Below are 24,384 nucleotides of genomic sequence, written 5' to 3'. Positions count from 1 at the left end.
ATTTGCGCACTCAGTGAGACAGAGTGGTTTTTTCAAGAAATCAAAGCAGTTTGCTCGGGTTTCAAGTGATTAAGCAAAATCACACCAGCAAGCTGCTCTCCAGAAGCTCTGATGGCAGCAGCTCTTTCTCGTGGAGTCTAGACTGGCGGGCGTGATGATTTGGGNAAAATAATCAAACCAATTTGCGCACTCAGTGAGACAGAGTGGTTTTTTCAAGAAATCAAAGCAGTTTGCTCGGGTTTCAAGTGATTAAGCAAAATCACACCAGCAAGCTGCTCTCCAGAAGCTCTGATGGCAGCAGCTCTTTCTCGTGGAGTCTAGACTGACGGACGTGATGATTTGGTGTTATTCTTCGGTACATCTACACCTCTGAAAGGCGTACAGTGTGTGACGTAACTTCACAGAGTGTGCACAGAGCGAAGAGTCACCTGAAGGGATCTGATTTAATGTATATATGAATTATGAGCAGCAGAGAGAGAAAGAGGTGCATTAAGTGATATCATTGTGACCCATCAAAGTAAAGTGTTGGGTAAAAGCAGCCCCGGGCGGCAATCTTTCCCGTCTTTAGACATGGTTCGCTTCAGATGCTGCTCACGTCCCCTCCCCCGCTCTTACTCGCATCCCAGCAGTGCTCTTCGCTGTCCGTCAGAAGCCCCGTGTGAGCACGTGCACGTCAGCAGTGGTGCTCCTGATTATAAGAACCCGGGATGTTTGTTTTTCCACCAGGAGCATCCCCAAAAAAGGTGGCCAGGGTGAAAATAATCAAACAATAATTGGAGGCCGTCTCTCAGAGGCTGTGGGACGCTCATTCTTAAAGCTATTTTAGTGGTAGTGGTAACTTATGAAACTAGACAGCCTAAAGCATCTATTGGTACTAACCATGTTATGCTGACTTGTCAGGAAGAGGGCTAAATAATGCTACAAATTCAGGCTAAATTCAGGCGAGGGAAAAAAAAGCCATTTTCAAAGGGGTTACTGAACTCTCACCTCAAGATATCTCACTGAAAATTGAATATGTGGGTACCAAAGAGTCTCCGCTTTACGGACATGCCCACTTTATGCTAGGTTTTGGGGAAAAAAAGCCATGCTTTTTTTTAAATTGCATGCACGCACCTGTTTTAAGGATTTTGTATTTAAATATTTCTGCATACTGGGGTCCCTCAACAGTCTTTTGCATAAATGGGTTTGACTGAAAGACTCTTCTGAATTCAGTAAGTTCACAACCGTGAGCCACATTTAGACACAACGTAACCACTCTGGGCACTTTGTACCGTTACTGGAGGTCCAACTAAGGCCACATTTAGACCAGAGCGGCCCTACTTAACAGAAAAGTCTTTGGGTTTTTACTAAAAAACACGTGTTTGTATGATAATACTATGAAAATGATCATCGTGTGCACAGATCGGCAAAAACTACCAATAAAGCTGTAGTGTGCATGTCAGGCCAATAGTTGGCGGTGTAACTTTGTCACTGTTCTCACAGGATCCGCACATTTCAGTTTACACAGCAACAGAAGGGGTGGCATTTCAGAAAATGACACTCTGGGACCCAGTTTACGTTTTCAGGCCCCAAAAACGGCAATAGGCCAAACCTCAACAAAAGTTTAACTTTTCATGCAAGAACCGTTGCTGTGTAAACAGCCCCTACTGAAAATAAGAGTTTAATGTCAATGGGAGAAGTCAAAAAACAAAAAAAAAACCTCATTAAGGAACAGCAGCAAATATGGTTTGAAACTTGGTTTGAACAAATTTCAAACGTTTTGTTAAACGTGCCTTGAGGTGGAGGCTATTCCAATGTGCTGTGAGATCCGTCGTTTTGTCGTTTCATCGTTTCACCAGAACTCTGGGAACAGCTGTGGGCAGAAGACAGAAGCCTAAATTAGCACTAAAGGTAACAGCAAGAGAGTTGAAATATAAATGACTGTTGTTTATTCAAGCACGTTTACTCACCTGGCCAAAAACAAGTCGTGGACCCAACTGCACACAGAGTAGTCAAAGCGTGGATGTATTAAAAAAGTCTGGATACAGCCGAGGATTTCTAAATTGGCGCATGAAGCAAAAAAAAAAAGCTCTTACCCAGATGTACAGGCCCATGAGTTTTGTGCACCAGAGATTTTCGGCAGTCGAGGGTGACAGAGCAGGCACCTTCCGCCGACGGTGCGACTCACCCCCAGTTTAGCGCTCTGCTAGCTTGAACAGCGCCCTAAAAACGTAATATTACAGCTCTTTTAGACTTTACAAATGGTAATAAACTTGATGTAAGACAGTGAAATTAGTCGTTTTGTGGGGGTTTGATGCCCGAGACTTTAAGGGGCCAAGACCAAGACTTTACAAATAGCATATATATATATCTATACATAAATCCGTGGTCTCGGCCCCTTAAAGTCCTGCCCTTGACTCTGTCTCGGCACACTCTGGTCTTGGTCAAATCTTGGCCTCGGTCAGTACGGTCTTCACCACAACACTGCAGTACAAACAGTACATTTCAGTCTGCTTAATGCTAGTTTACTTTAAAAACGTGGAGGATTCATCATCATTCATCATGGTAGGAATTGCTTAATAACGGATTTAATATTGGAACTGAAAATGTGATTAAAAATTGTGGTGAACCGCAATTAACTATTGAAATTCTGCAATCCTTCGTGATTAAAAAAAAAAAAAAATGAATTGTTTCACAGTGCAACTAATTATCACTTTGCAGGGCTGTTTATATGGGTGCACATACATTTACATTTATTATAGATAGAAGGACTTCCAATGGTAAAAGGCATGAAAGGCGTAGGTGTGAGTGTTTGTCCACACACACACTGAGCAGCAAAGCAGGTCAGCCAACAGGAAACCACCCAGGCCCCGATAAGAGGCCGAGAACAGTCTCATTAAGGCTGGCCTTCCTCCAGCCGCCCCGCTTTTTCTGCATCCAAACATGAGAAAAACAACAAGCTTTGTTACTTGTCAAAGAGCGCCACTTAAGGTTTTTTTTTTCTTCTTTTTTTATGCCTGAAAATGAGTAGAGCGGGGAATTCCTCAGAGGACAGAGTTTCACAAACGCAGAAGATGAAACGGATAGAAACAGAGTACCTGTCTGTGCGTTGTGCTCCGTCAGCATCCTGTCAACAGCGCACAGCCAATTAGGACTGCAGCCAAATGGCTGGGTGAGCTTTCTGTTTCTCACTCCACCGATTCTGCGTTCAGCACAAACATACACGCCCTGATAGGCACGCACGCACACACACACACACACGCAGTAAACAAGGGCGGCATGCTTTCACGTGTGCGATAGAACATGCAGATGTGTGCCTGTGTTTACACACACATACACGCACACATTATTGTTCCGTAAACAAGCGCAAAGTCAACACTGTAAGCAACTGCTGATACTTTACAGCCAATCTGCAGCAGTAAAATACTGTATTACTGTAAAACGGTCCGGTGCTGTGGTTAGCAATGCATTGTGGGATGCTCCGCTTCAGGCGACAGGACGAAGGCCCTGAACAGTCTGCTGCTGTTTTAACGACAGGACACGACGGTATATTTTGGAAACAGGGTGTCAAAAGGAGAATTTGCAGCTCGATCAGAAGTTTGATTTAAAGTCATTCTTGTCATTCTTACATCAGGCTTGTGCTTGTGATGGAGTTTTCGGGCCACATTGTGGATTTTTTTTTTTTGAGACTTTGAGAATAAAGTCGTAATATTATGAGAAAAAACATGTAATATTACAAAAATAAAGTGATAGTTTTACGAGAAAAAAAGTTGCATTTCTATGAGAATAAACTTGTAATATTATATATTATATATATGGGAATAAAGTTGCAATTTTATGAGAAAAAACCCTGAAATTTCATGAGAATAATGTCATAATATTAAAAGAACTTAAGCCATAGTTTTACAAAAAACCCTCCTAATTTAACAAAAATAAAGCCGTAGTTTTATGAGAAAGGGGATATTATAGAAATATACATATTGCAAGTAAACTCCTTTGCAAACTTTGACCCCGCTTGCCAAGGAAGCTGCGTGTGCTCTGTCCTGTTTCACAGTTTGTTTAAATAAATAAACAAACGATGAATAAATAAATAGATGAATAAATAAGTAAAATACTGAAACTGTACATAAGAGTGAAATGAAAGGATAACAGTAAAAAATAAAATAATAAATAAATGTTACAAATAATAAAATGATATAGAAAGTGATAAAACTGTAAAACAGACTAAAATATATCAATAAATAGTGAATAGATAAAGTTAAATTTAAAGCCAAACCACAAAATGTAAACTGCGAAAACATTAAACAATACAAATACTGTAAAATACTGGTATATTGCACCTCTGCTGCCAGTATTTTACTGTTTATTGCAGAAAAGCAGATATATTCCATTATTTGTTTTACTGTAATAAACTGCAAAAATGTCAAACAGTACAGAATATGTAAAATGACAGTTTATTGTTGGCATCTTTGCTGCCACTATTTTACTGCATGTTGTAGAAATACAGAAATATACCATATTTCTGTTTTACAGTAACACACTAGGAAAATGTTTTAACAGTACAGATACTGTATAATAAGGGTATATTGTGTCTCTGCTGCCAGTATTATTGTAGAAATACAGATATATACCATTTTGTTTTACAGTAATAGACTGTAAAGTAATTTCACAGTACTCATACTGTAAAATGGTGATATATTGTTGGCATCTTTGCTGCCAGTATTTTTATTGTTTGTTGTAGAAATGCAGAAATATGCCATATTTCTGTTTCACAGTAATAAGTTGTAAAGCATTTCACTGTATGAATACTGTAAAATTACGGTATATTTCTGGTGTCTGTGCTCATTTACAGTGAAATTATTGACAGTTTAAAAATATAAATTGTGATGCAGGAGAGTCGCCCTGCGTCCCGGCAGTCTCTTATCCCGTCCTGATGCCAGTTGGCCATTTGACTACATTTCCATATGGTGCCTGCGCTGAAGCTCTTGAGGCTGAGCCTGCGAGAGGCGGATAAGGTGTGTGTTTATCTGCCGGGGGAGATGATGCTGAACTTGATACCTTCTCTACGTAAAGTCATAGCTCCAGTGCTGCCACTGGCTGAGGAGATCCACACACACCAACACAGACAGAGAGGGACATAAACACACACACAAACGCTGCTCCTGTCTGCCTCCGCCATGCTACAGTGGTTTCCAGGTCTGCTTTGCATATCAGAGCTGACATAATGAGGAGATAGTGTCCGGTGTGTGAGGACGGGGGGTGTGGAGGTGGAAGGTGATACCGCCACCTCGTCTGGTCAGCTAAATAAACCTGACACACACAGCACGGACCCGCCAGCCTGTCAGAGCGCCACTTTTAACCTACAAGTCAAAAAGACTCAAGAAATCAATGATTACAGATCGATAACATAGAAAATAACTCAAAAGCGAGGCAGAGTTCATATTTTAAAGTTTTTGGCAAAAGTAAGTGTTTAGGAGTTCTACAGGGTTCCTGCAGTTTAAGGTGAGGTAGATTATTTCAGACATTTTTAATGCCACTTGGAATCCAGTTTAAGGCCAACTTTCTAATAACCAAACTTTAAAAGGGCAATTTTATTTCGCCCAATTGGTTATTGTAACATAAAACATGACTTTTGAAAAGAAAAAGTTAGATTATCTTTGTCAAATGTTGAAAAAACAAGAGTGGAACTCATGGAAGACAATGAATATTTTATTTTTATTAAAATATCAATTTAGTTGTAAAATATTTCAATTTTGTGTTTTTCAATCTCCATGTGAGATTCTACTTTTTGGATTCCCATAATAATGAGTGTGAGAAAAGAAGTTAATTCAATTATTTAACAAACAAAAAAAAGGATGTTACTAATTATTTTGAGACTTTACAATGCAATGTCAGAAAAAAAGATTCATTAAATCTTTCTTTCCCTGTCTCAGCATTTTTAAAGATGAATTAAAATCGATCTAATACAATTTTAGGCCTGATTTTAAGATTAATGCCTGATGGCAAAAGCACGGCCACTTTTAGGTTTGAGCCTCGACTTTGAGGCGCCCACCTGAGGATCTGAGGCTGCGCGTTGGCTCATAAGGGGTCAACATCTCAGAAACGTAATTTGGGGCAAGACGCATCCGTGCTTTAAATGTACTGCACTTTTTAAACTGCTAAAGATGGACACATATTTTAAAAAATCTTCTGTGAGCAGCCTCCCTCTCTCTGGGCTCTAACAGCTCGGCAACTTGTCATCACGGATCTCTGCATTCAAGATTTGCATGTAGGCAAGTCGCACTGACCAGGCGCCAACCAAGCGACTTGGCCAAAGCGCAAGAGGAAGCAGTATCTTACTCCAAGTGACACCAACTGTTCACCGAGCAGTAATTTAACTTAAATGGTCCCTGTGCATAATGAGAAGAGCTGAGTATCCGTACCTTTAGGGTTTTAACAAAATAACACGGTAACAAGAAGTAAACTTCTCCAGTCCAATGATACCTGAATTTTATGCTTAAATTTAAGTTACAGTGGCTTAAGTATTTGTTATTGAGATCGATGTGTCATTTTCTGTTGTCTTTTTATTTTTGATCATTGCACTTGCTGTAATGCTTGTTTGCATTTATTTGCGTGTTTTGTTTTCACATCTTCAAAATAAAGATTCTCAGATTCAAGATTCAAAGATGCCACCAAAACATTCAAAAAGTAATTTAAGTGATCGAAGTAGTGAAGTGAATGCTTTCATTCACATGATGGGTATAAAATGAAGTAGAAAATAAAGGCATCAAATGTAGTACTCAGTTGGTATCGGTATTACTTTAAGGGTACAGGTACCAAGACCTATACATGAGGCCCTGGACAACCTACCAAGAAGAGGTCCTTTGACCAAGGCAAAGTCTTCAGTACAGAAAGGACAGAGGTGGAGCTGGCTCAGACAGTCCTTCACAGGTCATTTAAAACTGGTAAGACCTGATGAAAATTCAGGGCCTCAACCTAGATACCAAGAATTGATCGATACTGTTCCATCTTAATGTCCTCTTCTCCTTGCGGATGGTAGTCAATACCTTAGGCGAACGACTGACATAAAACAGTTACAATCAAACCTTATCAAGCAGTATTGGAAGGTCTCCAGTCAAGCAATACCTACACTTGATCCTTTTTGCACCTGGGGTCTTCCCCTGGACCGGATCTGTGTGCTAGGTACCCCAAGCAGAGGGGTGACCAAAAATGGGAATGGTTCCAAAGGTACTTAAGGTACCATCCACAACTTTTCACAATGTAAACACACACACACAAAAAAGTGAACTGAACTGAACTGTACCAACCTATTGGTAGAAATGCCCCAAAACCTGCTGGGAAATAGTCCAACCAGCAACTGCAGACATGGCTGTATGACCTCACTGTCAAAGGAGCCCCATCATGAAAAGATAGTGGAAATACTGTAGATCAACCATTACCTGCAGGGTAAAATGCTGCATGAGATTGACGGGCGATTTGGTGCAGCATCGTGACGAAGAAGGACCTGAACCAGCGAGCGAAGCTCTCAATTAACAGTCTATTTTTCCCAGCCCCTCACCTAGGGTCATACACTTTGGGTGGTGACTGAAAGAATGAGATCAAGGGATTTAAGCAGCCAAAGAGAGGGTCAAGGGTCAAGAAATCTTTATTGTGCCCCAAAGGGCAAATTCTTGTGCAAGCTGCAGAAGTACACTAAGTACACACAATAAACCTCCCGTAAGAGGTTTTCTGGTAGGAGACTACGGGGTAGACTCAGAACATGCTGCAGGGATTATATATCTCATCTGGGAACGCCTTAGGATCTCCCAAGATGAGTTCAAAAATGCTACAGGACAGAGGGATGCCTGAACTACCTTACTCAGCCTGCTGCCTCCACGACTCGACCATGGGTGAATAAAGAATGAACAGGATGAATTACTTGCACCTTATTGAAAAAGAGGGCCTGGTAGTCCATGCAAGATACTGGCAGAAGCACCAAAATCATCCTTTGGGTCTCTGAAAAATACTGAAAAACTGTGTTGTGCATTGGTTATAATGGCAACAAACAGCATTTAGAGTGTTTCACATCTAGCTATACCTACAGATAAGACTGCCCTGGAGTCTGAGTTTGATTTTTTGATTTTTCTCCTGCAAACTCTCAATTGTGAGTATCACCCAAAGTTGACTAATGCACCTATTACTCAAAACATTGTGTCCTTTAGAAGGTGATTGCACTCTTTTATTCAACTTGAATCTGACAGTTTTCTTCACCAGTTTGTCACCTTGTGGGAGAAAAGTTTCTTTATGCTCGAGTTTCCCCGAAAGTGTATCACTCATTATCTCAACCTGACAAATCGAACAATTGTGTGGAAAATACAGACATTTCTAGTGAAGGGCGAACATGCACATGAAAGAGACCGGTTACTAAAATTCCAACTCGAAGAAGTCTTTTTTTGAAGTATGGTCTTCTTCCTACTGTTTGACCAGTTTTCATCAAGAGAAGGCTATTAAAGTAGCAAATACAGTGCAGAAAAAATGCATGTATAATGAGTAGGGCTGTCCTGAGTACCGTTTTCTGGACTCGGAGCTTCAACATTGACCAACGCTTCATCCAAAGCTTTGGTCGTCTGCTCGACAACAGTGCAGTGTTCTCAATTACTCATTTCACAAAAACAGTAAATCTGCGGTTGGCTTTTACTTTTGCTGCTGAGCACTGAACGAGAGGATAGGGATGAAGATCAACATTGAGCTGGACAGTTTTCTATTGGACAGGAAGGTGCCGGCAAGTAAGTTGTTTGCCGAATTAGAAAGAGAGACGTAAAAGTAAAAAAAAAAATTCTTGGCACATTGTCCTTATTGGCTGTCCTGCATGGCTGTCGGGCTGCGTTGGGCTTACTTAAGCATAGAGCCTTTGCAAGTTTCAAAGAGGGCATGCCGAAATAATCAAGAGGGAAAAATCAGAACAGTTGAGGATGGCAGTGGATGAGAGATGTTTCTGGAAAACAGACCTGGGTGTTTTTTCAGTCTATTTTTTGTTTCAAGTTATTGTCCGAGTGTTTAATGTCTACAAATAAACTGTCAGTGAAGGGCAGTGTTGGAGAGCGAGTTCACCGAGTGATGGCCGAGTGCCAGGAAAGCAAGGCAACAGGTAGGCCCACATCCCTGACCTAAATCCTGGCATTCAAATGCTTATTCTCCAGTAATATATGTGCAGACAGCCAAGTCCTGGAAGTCCTGGACGAGTGTTTGCACAAGTGATATTATCAAGTGCCCGAGGCTGTGTTTGCTGTGACAATATAAAAAAAGAAGTAACCATTATAACATATTCTCTGGCCTCCATGCAGCTTTCCACTGCTTACTGACACTGTTTCACGGCATATTCATGATATCAAACAGGTCACATCAGAAAAAAATCAAAGGCTTAGGACCGTTTCACACAGGAACACCACAAGTCGCTGAAGTCACACACTTCTGACGCTTGCTGTGTGAAACGGGCATTACTCACCTGCTGCAGTGCAGTGGCTTTGAAAAGTGAGTTTTCACACGTTTACGAAAACCTCCATGCATTCGCTAATTTGGCTATAGGGGAAAAGTTATAAGACAAAGAAATGGTTGTACCCTGAGTGCTAATGTTGAATTCTAGGCCACTGACACACCAGAGAGGTGACACAAGGCTCACTGGGAACACAGGTTACAGGTGCAACAATGTCCACAAACTCGCACAGTGAAAAAACAACTTCACAAGATGTGTCCCAAAAGTAAGCAAAAAAAAAAGTAAAGAAAAAAAACAAAGGGGAAAAGAAAGAAAAAAAAACATACAAACAAAAAATACCTAAAAAGTGCTGCAAATAAATAAATAAATATTTTTTTCAGTAGCATTTTAAAATATATAAAAAATATTATAATTATGAGTATGGTTTTTTTGGGAATTTCTCCCTACTTTTTTTGTTTAATTTCATAGATGTTTGTTTTCAAACTAATTTTTAGGTGATTTTCTTGTCACCTTTTACTCATTTCTCACCATCACTTGTACATTTCTTACCAAGTTGATTGTTGCCTTTTTTCTGAAGTTTTAGAAAAAAATCAAACCAAAATGCTCAGGATTCAAACGGTCAAACGGTTCTTAAAAAGCGTCTGAGTAAAGCAGCTCAGTAAAACTGATGCAGCTTCCAAAGGTTTAGTAGCTATATTGAAGAAGTTTGTTATGCTAAAGTATTTTTTTAGTATATTTTTTTAATGGTTGTATATCTGTTCTTGCAGTACTTTGCCTTTATTTTGACCTCCTCTCGAGATGTTTAGGGCAAATTCCTTGTAAGTAAAATAAATTAATAAATAAAGCACTTGCTAATGAAGCTCATGCTGATGACGAGCAGCTTGCCTCATCCCTCTGATGTTAACTTATGGATGTATGAATTTAACATTATCTCACACAGTCAGCATCAAAGGTACACTACACGCCCACGCACAGGCCCCGGCACATGGCACATGTACGCACGCACACGCAGAGACCCACATGCACTGCCTCACTGTGTCGAAAAACTCACAGAGCCGCTCGGGCGCATACATCACACAGAGGGGGCCGGGATATAAGTAATTTAGCACAGTGTGACACTTTCACGGTCTAATTAGCCCCAGTGTTGCAGTAAACACGTCCCAATGACCCTCCAGTTCTGGTTACTCATTAAGAATAGATGGAGCTGAAGATGGCCAGAACCCTGGGACGAGTATCCAGCTTCAACCGCCGTCATTAGACGGAAACCAAACAAGGAAACCCTTTCCTTTGTGGTTCTGCATGCTGGCAGGAGATGGGGGGGCATGTGTTGTCAGGAGTGTTTTGAGGCAGATTTGGGGGAAAGCTCTGGAGAGATGCTGCATGGCATGTAGAGGGACAGACAGCCCTGTTGCTCGGCTGCTGCCTTTGACGCGGTGATGGGGATTTTCCTCTTTCTCGCTCTCTCTGTTGCGGTAGCAGACGTGGCCAGCGAGCTGTGATCAAACTGTGCCTTCATCCCTCCTCTCTCTCTCGCTCTCTCATCAGCTGGAGGGCTTCAGCAGCAGGGTGCCCCAGATTCATAGACCACCTCCCTCCTCCCGCCCGGTGCAGAGGCTGCCTCCTCCTCCTCACTGTGGAGCACTACTGACACCTTCTGGACGGGAAACTGGCTTACAACGGCGGGAAGTGAACGAGGGACAGCTTAGTGGTTTTTAAAAAAAACGTCTCCTACATAATATAAACTCAATCAAAGCAAAAGTAGGTTTCAAAAAGACATGAAGATCTTATTTACATGTTCATGATTGCATTTGAGGTTTTTGTGGTGTATGATTTTAGGCTCATGATTGCAGGTGGTTATTGTTTTTTTATTGTTATTGTTTTTATTGTTTTTTCTAGTTCAGACTTTTGTCTTTGAGCAGCTGTGGTGTGTTGGTTGTTTATTGGTATTTGGTTTGTATTTGGTCTTTTTTCTTAAATAGTTATTTTATGTTGATTTGAGTAAGATAGGTAAGGATAAGACTTGACTGTTTTTTTTTTAAAATTTTTATTTACTTCTTTATTTTTGAATTTGTTGATTAATGGTGAATTCATTATTATTATTGTTTAATTGCTTGTTAAAGTAGTTGTATTTTTGTATTATCATTAATATTATTATTATTATTTATTTGTTTACTTATTTTATTGATTACTATTATTACCATTGTTTTGTTGTAATGTACTGTTATGTTGTTTTGGACCCCAGGAAGTCTAGCTTGGCGCTTAGGCTTCAGCTAATGAGAATCAATATAATAAACAATAAAAAAATACAAGATAAATTATCTTCAATAAACTTCTTAGTGTACTTGTACCCACGGGGGTACTTTGATCTTTAGTACTTTTTTAGTTGCCCTGAAAAGAAAAGAATTGCAAAAAAAAAGTTGACAAGTAAACAACCTAAAAATTTGTGTTTAAATTAGGAATGAGCAAGAGAACGAGAGCAAAAAATATATAATATATAAAATAAATAATAATAAAAATGTAAATATGAAAAAATATCAGAAACATTTTTAAAAATACCACATTTCAATAATTAACTAAAAGTAAATAATAAATGATTAAAACATTTAACTTCAGTCAAAGTAGTAGTAACTGGATTTCTGACCAAAGCACCCTAAATATTGACAGTTCAATAGTATGAAAAAATGGCATTTATGACAAATTGTATCTGTTTCTTATTCTTATTTCTACCTATGTATATATTCTGCAGTTCACTGTAGCATCATGCACTTTAAAAATAAATACATTTCTAAATCCTACGAGTTTGTATATTGTATTGTAGCATAAGGCATATTTTTATTATATTTTCACACCTTGGATACTTTGCATTTATACGTTTTACATTTTTTAATATTTTATATACTAGTGTAAAACTGAAGCATGATGAAAATATTTTGATCTTATTTTTTTCTTTCTTATTCTCATGCTGCTTATTTCTGCTCTCTGTAATTCTCTGTGCTTTACAGCAAAGTGACTTTAACAGATCACAATTTCTCCACAAGTATTAAAGTATTTCTGGTTCTGATTTATACATTTGAAATATATATATTGAAAGGGCAACAGACTTAATCTAAGAATCAAAGACGTTGGTAACCACTGAATTATGACAGAGAATAACCATTAAAACACCAGTTATGGCTCTAAAGCTCTATCTGAAAGAGGTAGACCAACCAATTAGCTTTTTAATTGATTCATTTGGCTGCATTGCCGTACCTGATCGATAATCCCAATAGATCAATCAGAGGGTGAAGCGGTTCTGCATGAGGACAGTGAGGTGGAAAGAAAATGGCACATCAGCGCAGATCCTGAATCAATATCAGAATGTGGAGTTAATCTAGTGAATGTCCCTCTGGCAGAAAGAAGTGACGGAGAGGTTGAACAGCACAGCAGACCAAAGAGCCATTATCAAATAGGACCAGCTCAGCATGTTTCTCCCAAATAAGCCACTTCTTTTTTTTGGGTTGGAGGAGTGTAGCCAGGGTTCAGCAAACCTCCGGGGTGACTTTGGGTTGAGCACTGTCAGGGACTTTCTCCTTTTGTACACTGGAGTATTATATAAGATCCTATCGGGGCTTTTTTTGCATGCTAGGCCAAATCCAGCAGGATATTTAAGTTGTATGCAAAGCTCTGATATTTTTTATCCAAAGCTCTTTGGTCCGAGAAAAGGGAAATTAACTCAAGCTGAGCGCTGCATGTTTATACTGTAATCACTGAAATGCACTTTTTTTATTTTTAGAAATGCAAAGAGTCTTTTAAAGAAACATATTCAACTTTGAGACTCTCTGCTCTGTTCTAATCTCATTCTCATGAATGCAATACCTCAAAAAACCTTGAGTGAATTTCTTCAAATTTGGCACAAACATCCACTCGGACTCAAAAATGAACTACTGAGATTGTGATCATCATTGATCAAAGGTCAAGAACACTGTGACCTCATCCGTCTCATTCTTGTGAATGTGATATCTTACAAACAACCTGACAGAATGTCTTTAAATTTGGCACAAACGTTTTCTTAGACTTTAAGATGAACATATTAGATTTTGGTGGTCAAATATCAAAAGTCAACGTCCCTGTAAGCTCGTCTGTTTCACTCTTGTGAACCCAATATCTTACAAACATCTTGAGGGAATTTTCTTGAAATTTGGCACAAACGTTCATTTGGACTCAAGAATGAACTGAAAAGATTCTGGCCATCACTGATCAAAAGTCAATATCACTGTGACCTTGTATGTGTCATTCTTGTGAATGCAATATCTTACGAACAAATTAAAGAATTTCTGAAATTTGGCACAAACGTCCACTGGGAATCAAGGATAAACTGATAAGATTTAGGGGGTCATAAGTAAAAGTTCGAGAGCACGATGACCTCTCATTCTTGTGAATGTGATATCTTAAGAACATATTGAGGGTATTTCTTTAAATTTGGCACAAATATTGACTTGGACTTAAGGATGAAGTGATTAGATTTAAGCAATCAAGGGTCAAAGGTCACTGTGACCCTGCACTCATCTTATTCTTATGAAGGCGATACCTCAAAATCACCTTGAGGGATTTTTTTCTTTTTTTTAATTTGGTACAAACATTCACTTGGACTCAGGGATGAAATGATTACATTTTGTTGATCAAAGGTCAAGGTCACTGTGAACTTACAGCACAATGTCTAAGGTCGGACTCTCTTCAAATGATACAAAGAAAATCTTTAATCAGCTGTACATGCATTGGCACAATGTCACATGTTTTTTTTCTTTTCACCTCGAATGTGGAAAAAAGAACAAAATGCATTAAAAATATAAAAACAAAGCAGGAACAAACTATGAAAAGTTCACTTTGTTCATGATATCGTGTTTCAAGCACCTCTCTTTACAATACTGTTGGCAGGTGATACTTTGAATTTTGTATGCAATGCTGACAATATAAAGCACCGCAAATACAACAAAAAGCATGATTCCCTTCACTGAATCGAGCAGAGCGGACACCTCCGCAGAAGGTTCGATCGGACGGACTGTACACACAACATTAAAACCTTATTTTTGCTTTCTCGTGGTTCTGTTAATGAATCATGGTTTAGAAACATTTTTTTAATGACAGCAAGGAGGAAAACAGCAAGAATAAGGAAAGAAAAGTGACAGCTAAGAGGCAGGAAAAGACAAGAAATGAGGACGGAGGAGATACTGTAGAGATGTTTCAGGTGCAACTTGCAGGACGAAATCAACAATCCTTTCCGCTGTTTTATTCACAGCACACAAGAAATGGGCTGAATAAAGACTAAGAAAAGGAAAAACTGCACTATGAGTTAGAAATCTTAGGCTGTTGTGAGGCCACAACCCCAAAATGCAACATTAAGGATTATTTCCCCCATTTTTTTACCTGGAGCTTATTTTCCTATTTGTTGTGTCTAAGTGACTACAGAGGAAACAGTTTTTGATAGAGGGCTGCATTCTGCTTAACAGGCTGCAATGTAACCACTCTGCAGCACTCATGTTGAACTGCCGATTTATTCCATTAAAAGTGTTTGTTTTTGCCTCTGACGAGCTCAGATTTGTTTACAACATTGTTTAAAAGATCCCTACAGAAATCCTCCTTTTTGAGAGGAGTAAAATTCGTTTTATTTAACCAGAAACGGCCCCAAATTGCCATCACCAAATCCACCAGCTTTAAATAAACAGGGATTTTAGTGTTAAAGTGGCAGCATACTGATTATTGTTGGAACAGCAGAGAGTAGAACCAAAATGGTTTTTGTGATTTCTATTTCCTTTTTGACAACTTTTAACCCTTTGAAACTCTGAGGTTTCATTTCTTTTGACCAACTTTTGACCAGCAGGAAATGTTCCACAAATTGCAAGAAATCAGTGAATTGGGAAAAGAAAATTACATATAGATGGAGGGGACAATTATTAGAAATTACCCAAAAAGTAGGGAAAAATGTCCTCAATGAAAAAATGTTTCTCAGTGGAGTCTCGTGTCTTTGATAAAACAGCTTAAAATCTCTGTCAGGAGTGAAAAGCTGCTGTAAAGCAGTGAAAATATCTAAATATAGCCTTAAATTGAACAGATGTTGACTGTTGTTGTTCCCACGAGTCACTTAGACACAAAAACATGGAAAATTAGGGTCCAGACAGAAAGTTCCCCTTTAGTCCTGGTTCTACAGTAGGCACTATGAGACGCAACATGATAAGAGACGGAGGGAAAAATCACAGTGAAGTAAAGACGAAACACACAGTCATCTCTGTATACACAGGGCACCTCCCGTTACTGCACGCCTAAATACAGTTCGTGTGTTTTTGTTAGTGCACGGGGCCGTCCTCGGTTTGAACTCAAAACATAACGCTGTGAAAATCACACTAAAACATCAAGAGATCCTTCAGTACAGTAGATCCCGAGCGTGTTTCAACACTCCCCGGGGTTTAGTTTCATCTCATTATGTTCACGATATCGTCATTTACTCAAAATTGATTACTGCAGCTCCATATTGACGCCTGTGCAATTTTTTTAAACTAAATGAAACATTTCCTGACTCTGGGGGTCCCTGGGGATCCAGAGTTATTCGGCTCTACGGAGCATGAAATTCAAGTCTAACCGTCCAGAGAGGAAAATCCAGCACGCTGCTGACGGCGTCCTCACCTGGATCAGAGTTTCTCGCTCGCTCCTTCACTGACCCGCTTCAGTCCTCGTGGTGCTAACACAGTACAGAGTAAGGCTTCACTGCATTGAGATTCAAAGTTTAGGATTTTTTTGTCCACCCCCCCGTCAGCCGAGGCATCATCTCAGAAAGGCACGCGACTGAGCTCCGCGGTTCAAAGTTCACTCCGATTCCTCGCCCCTTTTTTTTCTTTTTTTAGCAGCACTTTGCATTGATCTCCGTTCCAGAGAAAATGACACTTTGTGACCTTTTCGATAATATCAACATACGTACATATTTACAGAGAAGATCGTCTCGTTTGACGAGAAGGTCAGTTGATATTTGTTTTTGTTACTTACACACAGAGAGTGAAGCGAGGTGTGTGTGTGTGTGTGTGTGTGTGTGTGTGTGTGTGTGACTGTACATATGGCAAGGATGTAGAAAGATACCACCACATGGGGAGGAGACAAAAAGAAACACAGCAGAAATGATGGTCTGTGTGTGTGTGTGTGTGTGTGTGTGTGTGTGTGTGTGTGTGTGTGTGTGTGCGTGTGTGTGTGTTGAAGTGGGTTTTATGAGTGCTTGATGGTGTATTTGCCTTTCTGCAGCTGCGAGATGTAGAGCTTGGACTTGGTGCCATCCAGCCGTTTGAACCAAACCTCGTCGTTGTTGATGGTGGTGATGATGGCGCTGCAGGACACAAACATGCAGGAGTGTTAGCAGTTTCAAGATTTCAAGATTTTTTAAGACTTTTTTTATTACTGGCACTTAAAATGAAGTTTAAGACTGATTTTCTAAAAACTAAAATTGAAGGACAATTTCATTTTGCTTAAATATTTAGTTTGACATAAAACATGAAATGTCTTTTATCCAGTGACAAATTTAGATGCTGAAAAAAGCCTTTTTTGAGTGAAACACATGAAAGACAGTGAATGTTTCATATCATCACAAAAATTTCCTTGGCAATTTTTATTCTGCAATTGAGATTCAACTGCTGGGATTCCCATCAGGATGAGTTTAAGAAAATGATTTTATTAAATTAACAAAATTAAAAATTAACAAAAAAAATAGATGTTACAAAAACATTATATTTTGGCTTGGTTTTACTACAGCGGGAGGAAGTGGGGACACATTGTCCATCTTTATATACAGTCTGTGGACAATCATTCGGCCTGATTGTCACAGTGTCTCTTTGTTTAAATCCACTCAGAATCATTTCCATTACAAATTTATCCGACATGTGACGGATAAATTTGTGTGTGAGTCATGTGACTCACACAGTGAGTCTCAGACACGAACATTTGCAAATGAGTACACACATTTAGCGACATAACACGTGCTGCAGCAAAAAGCATGACTCCCTGTCATTATTTCAGAGCTATAAACACACACACACACACACACACACACACACACACACACACACACACACACACACACACACACACACACACACACACACACACACACCTGGTCGGGTACTCGTCCTTCCTGTTGATGCAGATGGCCTGCCCTCTGCAGTACCACTGGTTGTCATAAAAAAGTCGTCCGTCCTCGAAGCGTGCCACATGGTGATGTCTGTCAGGCTTGACTGCGGGGACTGGAGAGGACGGAGAAGGACAAAGACAGATGAGCAGGTAACATTTGTCTCCTTTTTCCACTCTGAACTTGAGTGCTTTGAGCTCAGTTATTGAATCAGCGCCTCCTGTGTGACTGCGGGTCGATGGCCGCGCTCTGCCAGGTATCGACTGTAACCGAGGACGAGGAGGAAACTCTTACCGTCCACCTTCACCCTGTGGGGCCCCAGAGATGCCATCGCCTGAGGACAGAGGACACAGGACACAAGCATGAGGTCAAATCACAACACACTCACCGAGCCACTGATGTGTGTTTCTGAAATACCTTTCTGATCGCCGTCCAGTCTTCAAGTATATCGAGATCCTGCAGCATGTAAACAATATACGGCCGTAAACGGAGCGGTTAAGGAGGAAACACGCCATGAAGAGGCGGGAAACATCTGTCTTTAACGCTACAGATGAATGATGAGAGGAATGAGACGAGGACAGGACGAAGACAAAAGGATATCAGAGACGACGACAGGCTTCTTCTTCTTGACGGGGCAGAATGGGTCTTTTTTCTTGTTTTTCCGGGAGTGCAATCCGTCATTCCACAACTCTGGAGAACAGAGAGGACACATCAGAGAGAGGACACACTGAAGGACATTCCCTTCAAAATCCAATCTGCATTATAGATTATCAGTGATAAACCATGCATCTTCTCAGTTAACCCTTAGGGACACTTTATGTGCTTTTCATTCTTCGTTTTTGATCATTTTGGCTGTGTTCATGCATATATCATACATTTTGGCAACATTGTGTGTTTTTGTTTCATCAGTGAATTTCCAGCTCAGCTCCTACAAAAAAATGTCAGTTTGAATGGGTTTCAATGGAGCATTTTTTGACCTTAACAGTCTGAATTTAACTATTTAGTTTCCACAGCGTATTTTAGACTTATTGTAGGAGCTGAGCTGGAAATTCACTGATTACACTCAAATACACAATCTTGCAGAAACTTACGTCGTCACGTAAAATGCACCAAACGGTGCCTAAGAGTAAATTGTTGAACTTAGTGTTGAATAAAAATATTACGTATTCATAATCTATTGCTTAACAACGCTTTTTTCTACTTCATAACAATCTCAGCGGACTACTGGCTGTGAGGATGTGAGTGTGAGCTGCCGGCACCTGAGGTAATGTCAATACTGTGTCTGTCCTCCTCCAGTCTCCTGATCTTCTCCTCCAGTTCGCTCTGCACGGTGTCAAACAGCAGCAGCTTCTCGCTCTGAGACACAGAAACGTGCAGAGCGACACACAGCAGGCGGGAAAAAAATCATTAAAAATCATCTCTGAGAGCCGCAGACTGGCCCTCAGCTCACAGTCTGTTTATTTAGCGGATATTCTACATTGTAGTTGATTTGAACAAAATGAAATATGACGTAGAAAATGCAAACTGAGCCGACACACGAGCCCCCTCACCTCCCAGTGCTGGCAGGCGGCCTGGATCTCACACTCGTACTTGTTCTTCACCGACTCCAGACACAGCTCCCTGTAGATCCCTGCCACCGGCATTTACACAAGAAATCAATCTGAGGCAGCAGCAGGCAAGATTTTTGTTTCTGATTAAAGTCAATGTGCAGCCTTTGATTTGCACAGAAGCATATTGCATTTAACTGCATTTTATTTAAAACATTTGATTCTGTTTAATATCAGGCTGAAATGCAACATTAATTCAACATGATTCCTAAAATAATGCAAATATAAAGAGTATATTTTGCTTTTTCTGGAGTCAGTTTATCATCGACATTTGACTTAACACATCCTAATTTCTGTGAGGAAACAATTATCGTTTATTTTAGAGAAAATGTGATAATGGTTTTATTGTGAGGGCTCTGACTGTGTGGCTTTCTTGCAGTATTTGATATTGTAAATTTGATATTGGTATAACAGAGTTGTCTATTGTTAACAGGTGTGTGTCTTCACTCATTGGGATTTTATTCCGTCATTGAAGTATAACCTTTTTTCCTTTATTAGAATTTGAAAAAAAAATAGGCAATAGCCAACTTGGCAAGAAATGTCCCATAAATCTCAAGAAATTAGTAAAATGTGATAGATTACATGAAATTTTGCTTGAAAAAAAGAGGAAATCTATCAAGAAAACTTATTTTTTTTTATTTAAAATTATACTAGATAAAAAATATGTTTTTAATTTTCTTTTGCATTTTCCAGGTCATTTCCTTGTTATTTTTTTGTACTTTTATTTTTGCTTATTTTCAATAATTAATTTTCTTTGTACAGTTTTTTGTGCTAAATTTGGGCTATTTCTTAAGTTGCTCATTGTCTTTGGTAGAAATTAAGCTTATTTGCTAAAGTTTTACAGGATTAATAGCAGTGCATTACCAGGTTTACCAAACAGCAGACATGAGCAAAAATTGTATTTATTAAAGGCAAAGTATTTTCCATGTTGCTTTTTCTAAACTGTGATTCTACTTTTTACTTTAAGTAAATTTTTTTCTCTTTACTGAAGCATAATTTAGAGGCAGTAATCTAGTTTTTACCTCATTACATTTGCTACTCATACCTCTGTTTTAATATCTTTGTTTTAAAACTTCTTTGTACAGGCACATTTTGAACAGTAAAGCCTGTGATATGACACACTGACCCACCGGCGACTTTGGTCCTGATCTGCATGTTCTCCTGCAGGTTGGCTAAAGGCTCCAGGTACTCCTGAGCACAGCCGGCCATCACCTCCTGCAGCTTGATGTCCACCTGACTCAGACGCTCCTTATACAACCTGGAGAGTCAAAAATAAGGGAAAAAAAGCACAAAAATTCATAAACTGTAGAAAAATTCAAAATAATGGCAACAACAATAATAATAATAATAATAATAATAATAACAATAATAATAATAATAATAATAATGTGAATAAAAGTCAACAGGTCTTTCAAAGTGTAGGCTGTGAGGAGGAAAAGCAGAATTAAGGATAGTTGCAAAAACTCCCAACTGTGTTAATATTGTCCTGCCAGCAGAGCTGCACAACTAATCAAAATATCAAAATCACAGTATGGCCAAATCTCACCTAAAATTTTGCACTAAATACCACTGGTGTTTTGGTAACCGCTGTCCCCGCTGCTGTGCCACTCACACTCAACAGATAATGTCAAAGTCAGGCTGCCTGTGCTCTCACCTGTTTTATAATTTAGTTTGCTGGCATGATGTTTATTTCAGTAATATTATAACATTTCCCCTTGCTCGTAAAAATAAGTCATTAGATCTTTTTACTAATAAAATTACGATTACTTTTCTGATATTATAGCTTTATTTTCATAATATTACGACTTAATTCTGATAAAATTAAGACTTTTTTCACTCGTAAAATTAAGACTTTATTATCATAACATTACAACTTCTTTCTTGTAAAATTACAGCTTTATCTGGTAATATTATGACTTTATTCTCTTAAAATTATAACTTTTTTCTCATAAAATTAAGGCTTTATCATAATATTACAACTTTTTTTTGTAAAATTTCAGCTTTATTCTTGTAGTATTACGGCTTTATTCTCGTTATATTATGACTTTATTCTCATAAAATTCTGACTTTTTTTTCTCGTAAAATGAAGACGTTATTATCATACAATTGCAACTTTTTCCTTGCAAAATTCTTTATTCTAGTAATATTATGACTTTTTTTTCTCATGAAATTAAGACTTCGTCATAATATTACTTTTTTCTTGTAAAATTAAAGCTTTATTCTTGTAATATTACGACTTTATTCTTGTTAAATTATGACATTTTTCTTGTAAAATTAAGACTTCATTGTCATAAAATGACAATTTTATTCTTGTTAAATTACAGCTTTATTCTCGTAATATTACGATTTTGTTCTCATAAAATTACAATTTTATTCTCATAAAATTAAGATTATTTTCTTGGAAAATTATGACTTTATTTTTGCAATATTACAGTTTTATTCTCCTAAATTGCGACTTTTTTTTCTCAGAAAATTGCGACTTTATTCTCAAAGTCTCAGAAATATTTTTTCCTCAGTATGGCCCAAAACTCTGCTGTATTAAACCTCCTGGCTGTCAATGAAAAATAGAATAAAATAAAAAAAAATAAAAAAGAGGACTTACTGCTCCTTGAGGTCGGTGAACTGTTTCTCCAGAGTGGTCATCTCATCCAGACACTCCATCCTCCTCCTCTCACAGTCTTCATCGTCCATCTCTGTCCACAGGAGACAGAAGACAGCTGAGACATCTGCTCCACATTTACCTCCATCATCCTCAGACTGTCAGCGCGTCAGCTCTCCGCGCTGCTGACACACAAACATGATAAATGTTGCATTTGCGTGTTTGGATATTTGAGGCCTGTGTCTCCTACCCGAGCTGTCTCCATCTTCAGACACCGACGAGCTCACCGTGTCCTCCTCGTCCGTGCTGCTGCCGTCCTGCTCCGGAAAATCCACCTCCATTTCTTCGTGGTTGCTTTCTTTCTTCTCCCGGGAGTGAACCGGCATGGCGGCGGGCAGAGGAGCCGGTGTTAACGGGAGAAGAGGAGCTGTCGGTTGATTTTACCGGGAATAAAGAGGCAAAATGTACCTCAGACCGCTAACCGGTTAGCTAGCCCGCATCTACACAGCTGGGAATGCAAACATGGCCACCGTTAGCCAATCAGAGGAGGCTTTGCTGAGGCCGTCCAATCAGATGACCGTATGAGTAACTATCTGCCGCGCAAAGACTCTAGGGAAATGTAGTCTACAGTACTGGGCAGGAAAAAACTACGTTTATGTGTTTTTGAAGAAAATAACATCTTAAGTTACGTTTAACCCTCAGGGCCCACTTTAATACTGCACACACAAATACTGCTCTAAGCACAAAAGCACTTCTTAACATAAAAATACATAAATATTATTTTCTACTTCCATTGAGCTATTTTTAACCAATATCATCCTAATCATAATTATCAAATATATATTAATTTTCAGAACTTTGACCCTTTAAAGGTCAAGTTTTTGTCATGCCACTATGTTTTTAGGTGAAACTTTTTTTTTTTTTTTACAATATTCCATGTGCTAAGTAAATTGTCATTATTATTATCATTATTATTATTATTATTATTATTATTATTATTATTATTATTATTATTAATTTATCCTTATTTCATCTACTAGTATTATCAAGTGGATTTTGTCCATTTGAAGATGCTTTCTATGTATTCTATTCTAATTTATTTATATTTTATTTTTACATGCTGGTTTTATTTTGTCTTTTTGATGTGAAGCACTTTGACAGACTCAATGGTCCAGATAAGAGCAAGACAATACATACAAAAGATATAAAAGACACACAGAAGTACCATACACAACATATTCACAATGCAATAAGATCACTTAAAAAAAAAAAAAAACAAAAAAAAAAAAAAAAAACAACATATCCCCAATACAATATGTACAGATCACTTAAAAAACAATTAAAAAAGTCAATGACCACAGAGGAGACTACTATACCAATGCTTCCATATCCTGGACATATAGCGTGTAGTGCTCAATTTGATGCTTGTCAAAGCCATGATTATACAGTTCTCTGAGTTGTTCAGCCGACCTATAAATTTATACATCAAATTTCTCAACGAGGTTTGCAGTGTATTAAGACCTGCAGACACGAACATCTCGCTGGCGCTACACCAACGTGGTCTCCTCAACAGAATTCTCAAAGCATCATTGTAAGCTACCTGAATTTTACGCAGGCTTGCTTTGCTGTAATTAGACCACAGGTGGGCAGTATAGAGAGGAGTGCAGTGTGCTCTGAACAAAGCCACCTTCACTCTATCTGTACATGCACCAAACTTGCGAAGCAAACTGTTTGCTTGAGCACACAGAGAACGGCATTGCCTGTAAATGTCTTGGTCATCCTTCAACTGATCTGTAATGAGATGCCCAAGATGCTTAACTTGGCTCATACATCTCAAGTTATTACCTGCCAATTTGAAAGTAGGAAACATTAGACATTTGTCCTCCTTTGTTCTGCAGATCATGACCACACTCTTATCTGTATTGAATTTCATGTCATGGACAATACCATAATCAGAGCAGACATTAAGAAGCTGCTGGAGACCAGCACTGCAGGGACTGAAGACCACGAGGTCATCCGCATACATAATACGATTGACTAAAGTATTGCCTATCACACACCCAGTGTTACAGGTGTTTAGGCAGATAGAAAGGTCATCAACATACAGATTAAAGAGAATTGGAGAGAGAATTCCCCCTTGTCTGACCCCATTCCTGACATAATATCTAAAACTAGAGTAATTCTCTGGGTATATTAAGCCATTGTTGTAAATGTAAATATTGCTATAGGCTATGTCAAAAAATAGATATGATGCATCTAGTATAAAGTAGTGTTTAAAGTGTATAAGGCGGTTTAATATGTCGAGTATTATCCTTGTTACATTTACCAGAAAGTTTACTGTAGTGCTGTTTTAAAATGACATGATTTTGTCCACGTTGTCTATTTCAAGCAGTTAATCAAATTTCATTTTTACAGCATGAAAACACATAAAATGCAGCTCCAAGTGCTGAATATAAAACTGTTCAAACATGACAAGCAATAATTCAAACAAAAAGAAATAAATATAGTAATATGTAATTTTAAAGAGTTGTAGTGTATTATATGAAACTGCAATCTACAGGAGGACCACAGGAGGGCGATAAAGACC

General features: G+C 38.7%; 1 protein-coding gene across 1 annotated transcript; it reads right to left on the bottom strand.

Annotated features, from left to right (window-relative positions):
• Positions 1 to 15,310: 15,310 nt before the first annotated feature.
• LOC121955834 (breast cancer metastasis-suppressor 1-like protein-A) lies at positions 15,311 to 22,313 on the bottom strand. Its single transcript, XM_042503923.1, has 10 exons — positions 22,048 to 22,313; positions 21,801 to 21,891; positions 20,329 to 20,456; positions 19,142 to 19,221; positions 18,851 to 18,947; positions 18,192 to 18,281; positions 18,009 to 18,073; positions 17,886 to 17,925; positions 17,577 to 17,706; positions 15,311 to 16,796 (listed from the first exon to the last, which is right to left on the bottom strand). Exons 1-10 carry the CDS (start codon positions 22,181 to 22,183, stop codon positions 16,679 to 16,681), a joined length of 975 nt encoding a protein of 324 aa, XP_042359857.1. The 5' UTR covers positions 22,184 to 22,313; the 3' UTR covers positions 15,311 to 16,678.
• Between the last annotated feature and the right edge of the window lie 2,071 nt (positions 22,314 to 24,384).

Source organism: Plectropomus leopardus, chromosome 16 (assembly GCF_008729295.1).
Source record: "Plectropomus leopardus isolate mb chromosome 16, YSFRI_Pleo_2.0, whole genome shotgun sequence".
NCBI classification, from domain to species: domain Eukaryota; kingdom Metazoa; phylum Chordata; class Actinopteri; order Perciformes; family Serranidae; genus Plectropomus; species Plectropomus leopardus.
This window is presented reverse-complemented; position numbering and strand designations above follow the sequence as displayed.

What these genes read in the sequence shown, in the direction of transcription:
- LOC121955834 (XM_042503923.1), bottom strand. Translation starts at nt 22,183, where the DNA reads ATGCCGGTTCACTCCCGGGAGAAGAAAGAAAGCAACCACGAAGAAATG. An exon ending in CCGCCTGCCAGCACTGGGAG is followed by an intron (nt 18,948 to 19,141) that starts GTGAGGGGGCTC and finishes TCTGTGTCTCAG; the next exon opens with AGCGAGAAGCTGCTGCTGTT. An exon ending in CAGTATTGACATTACCTCAG is followed by an intron (nt 18,282 to 18,850) that starts GTGCCGGCAGCT and finishes TCTGTTCTCCAG; the next exon opens with AGTTGTGGAATGACGGATTG.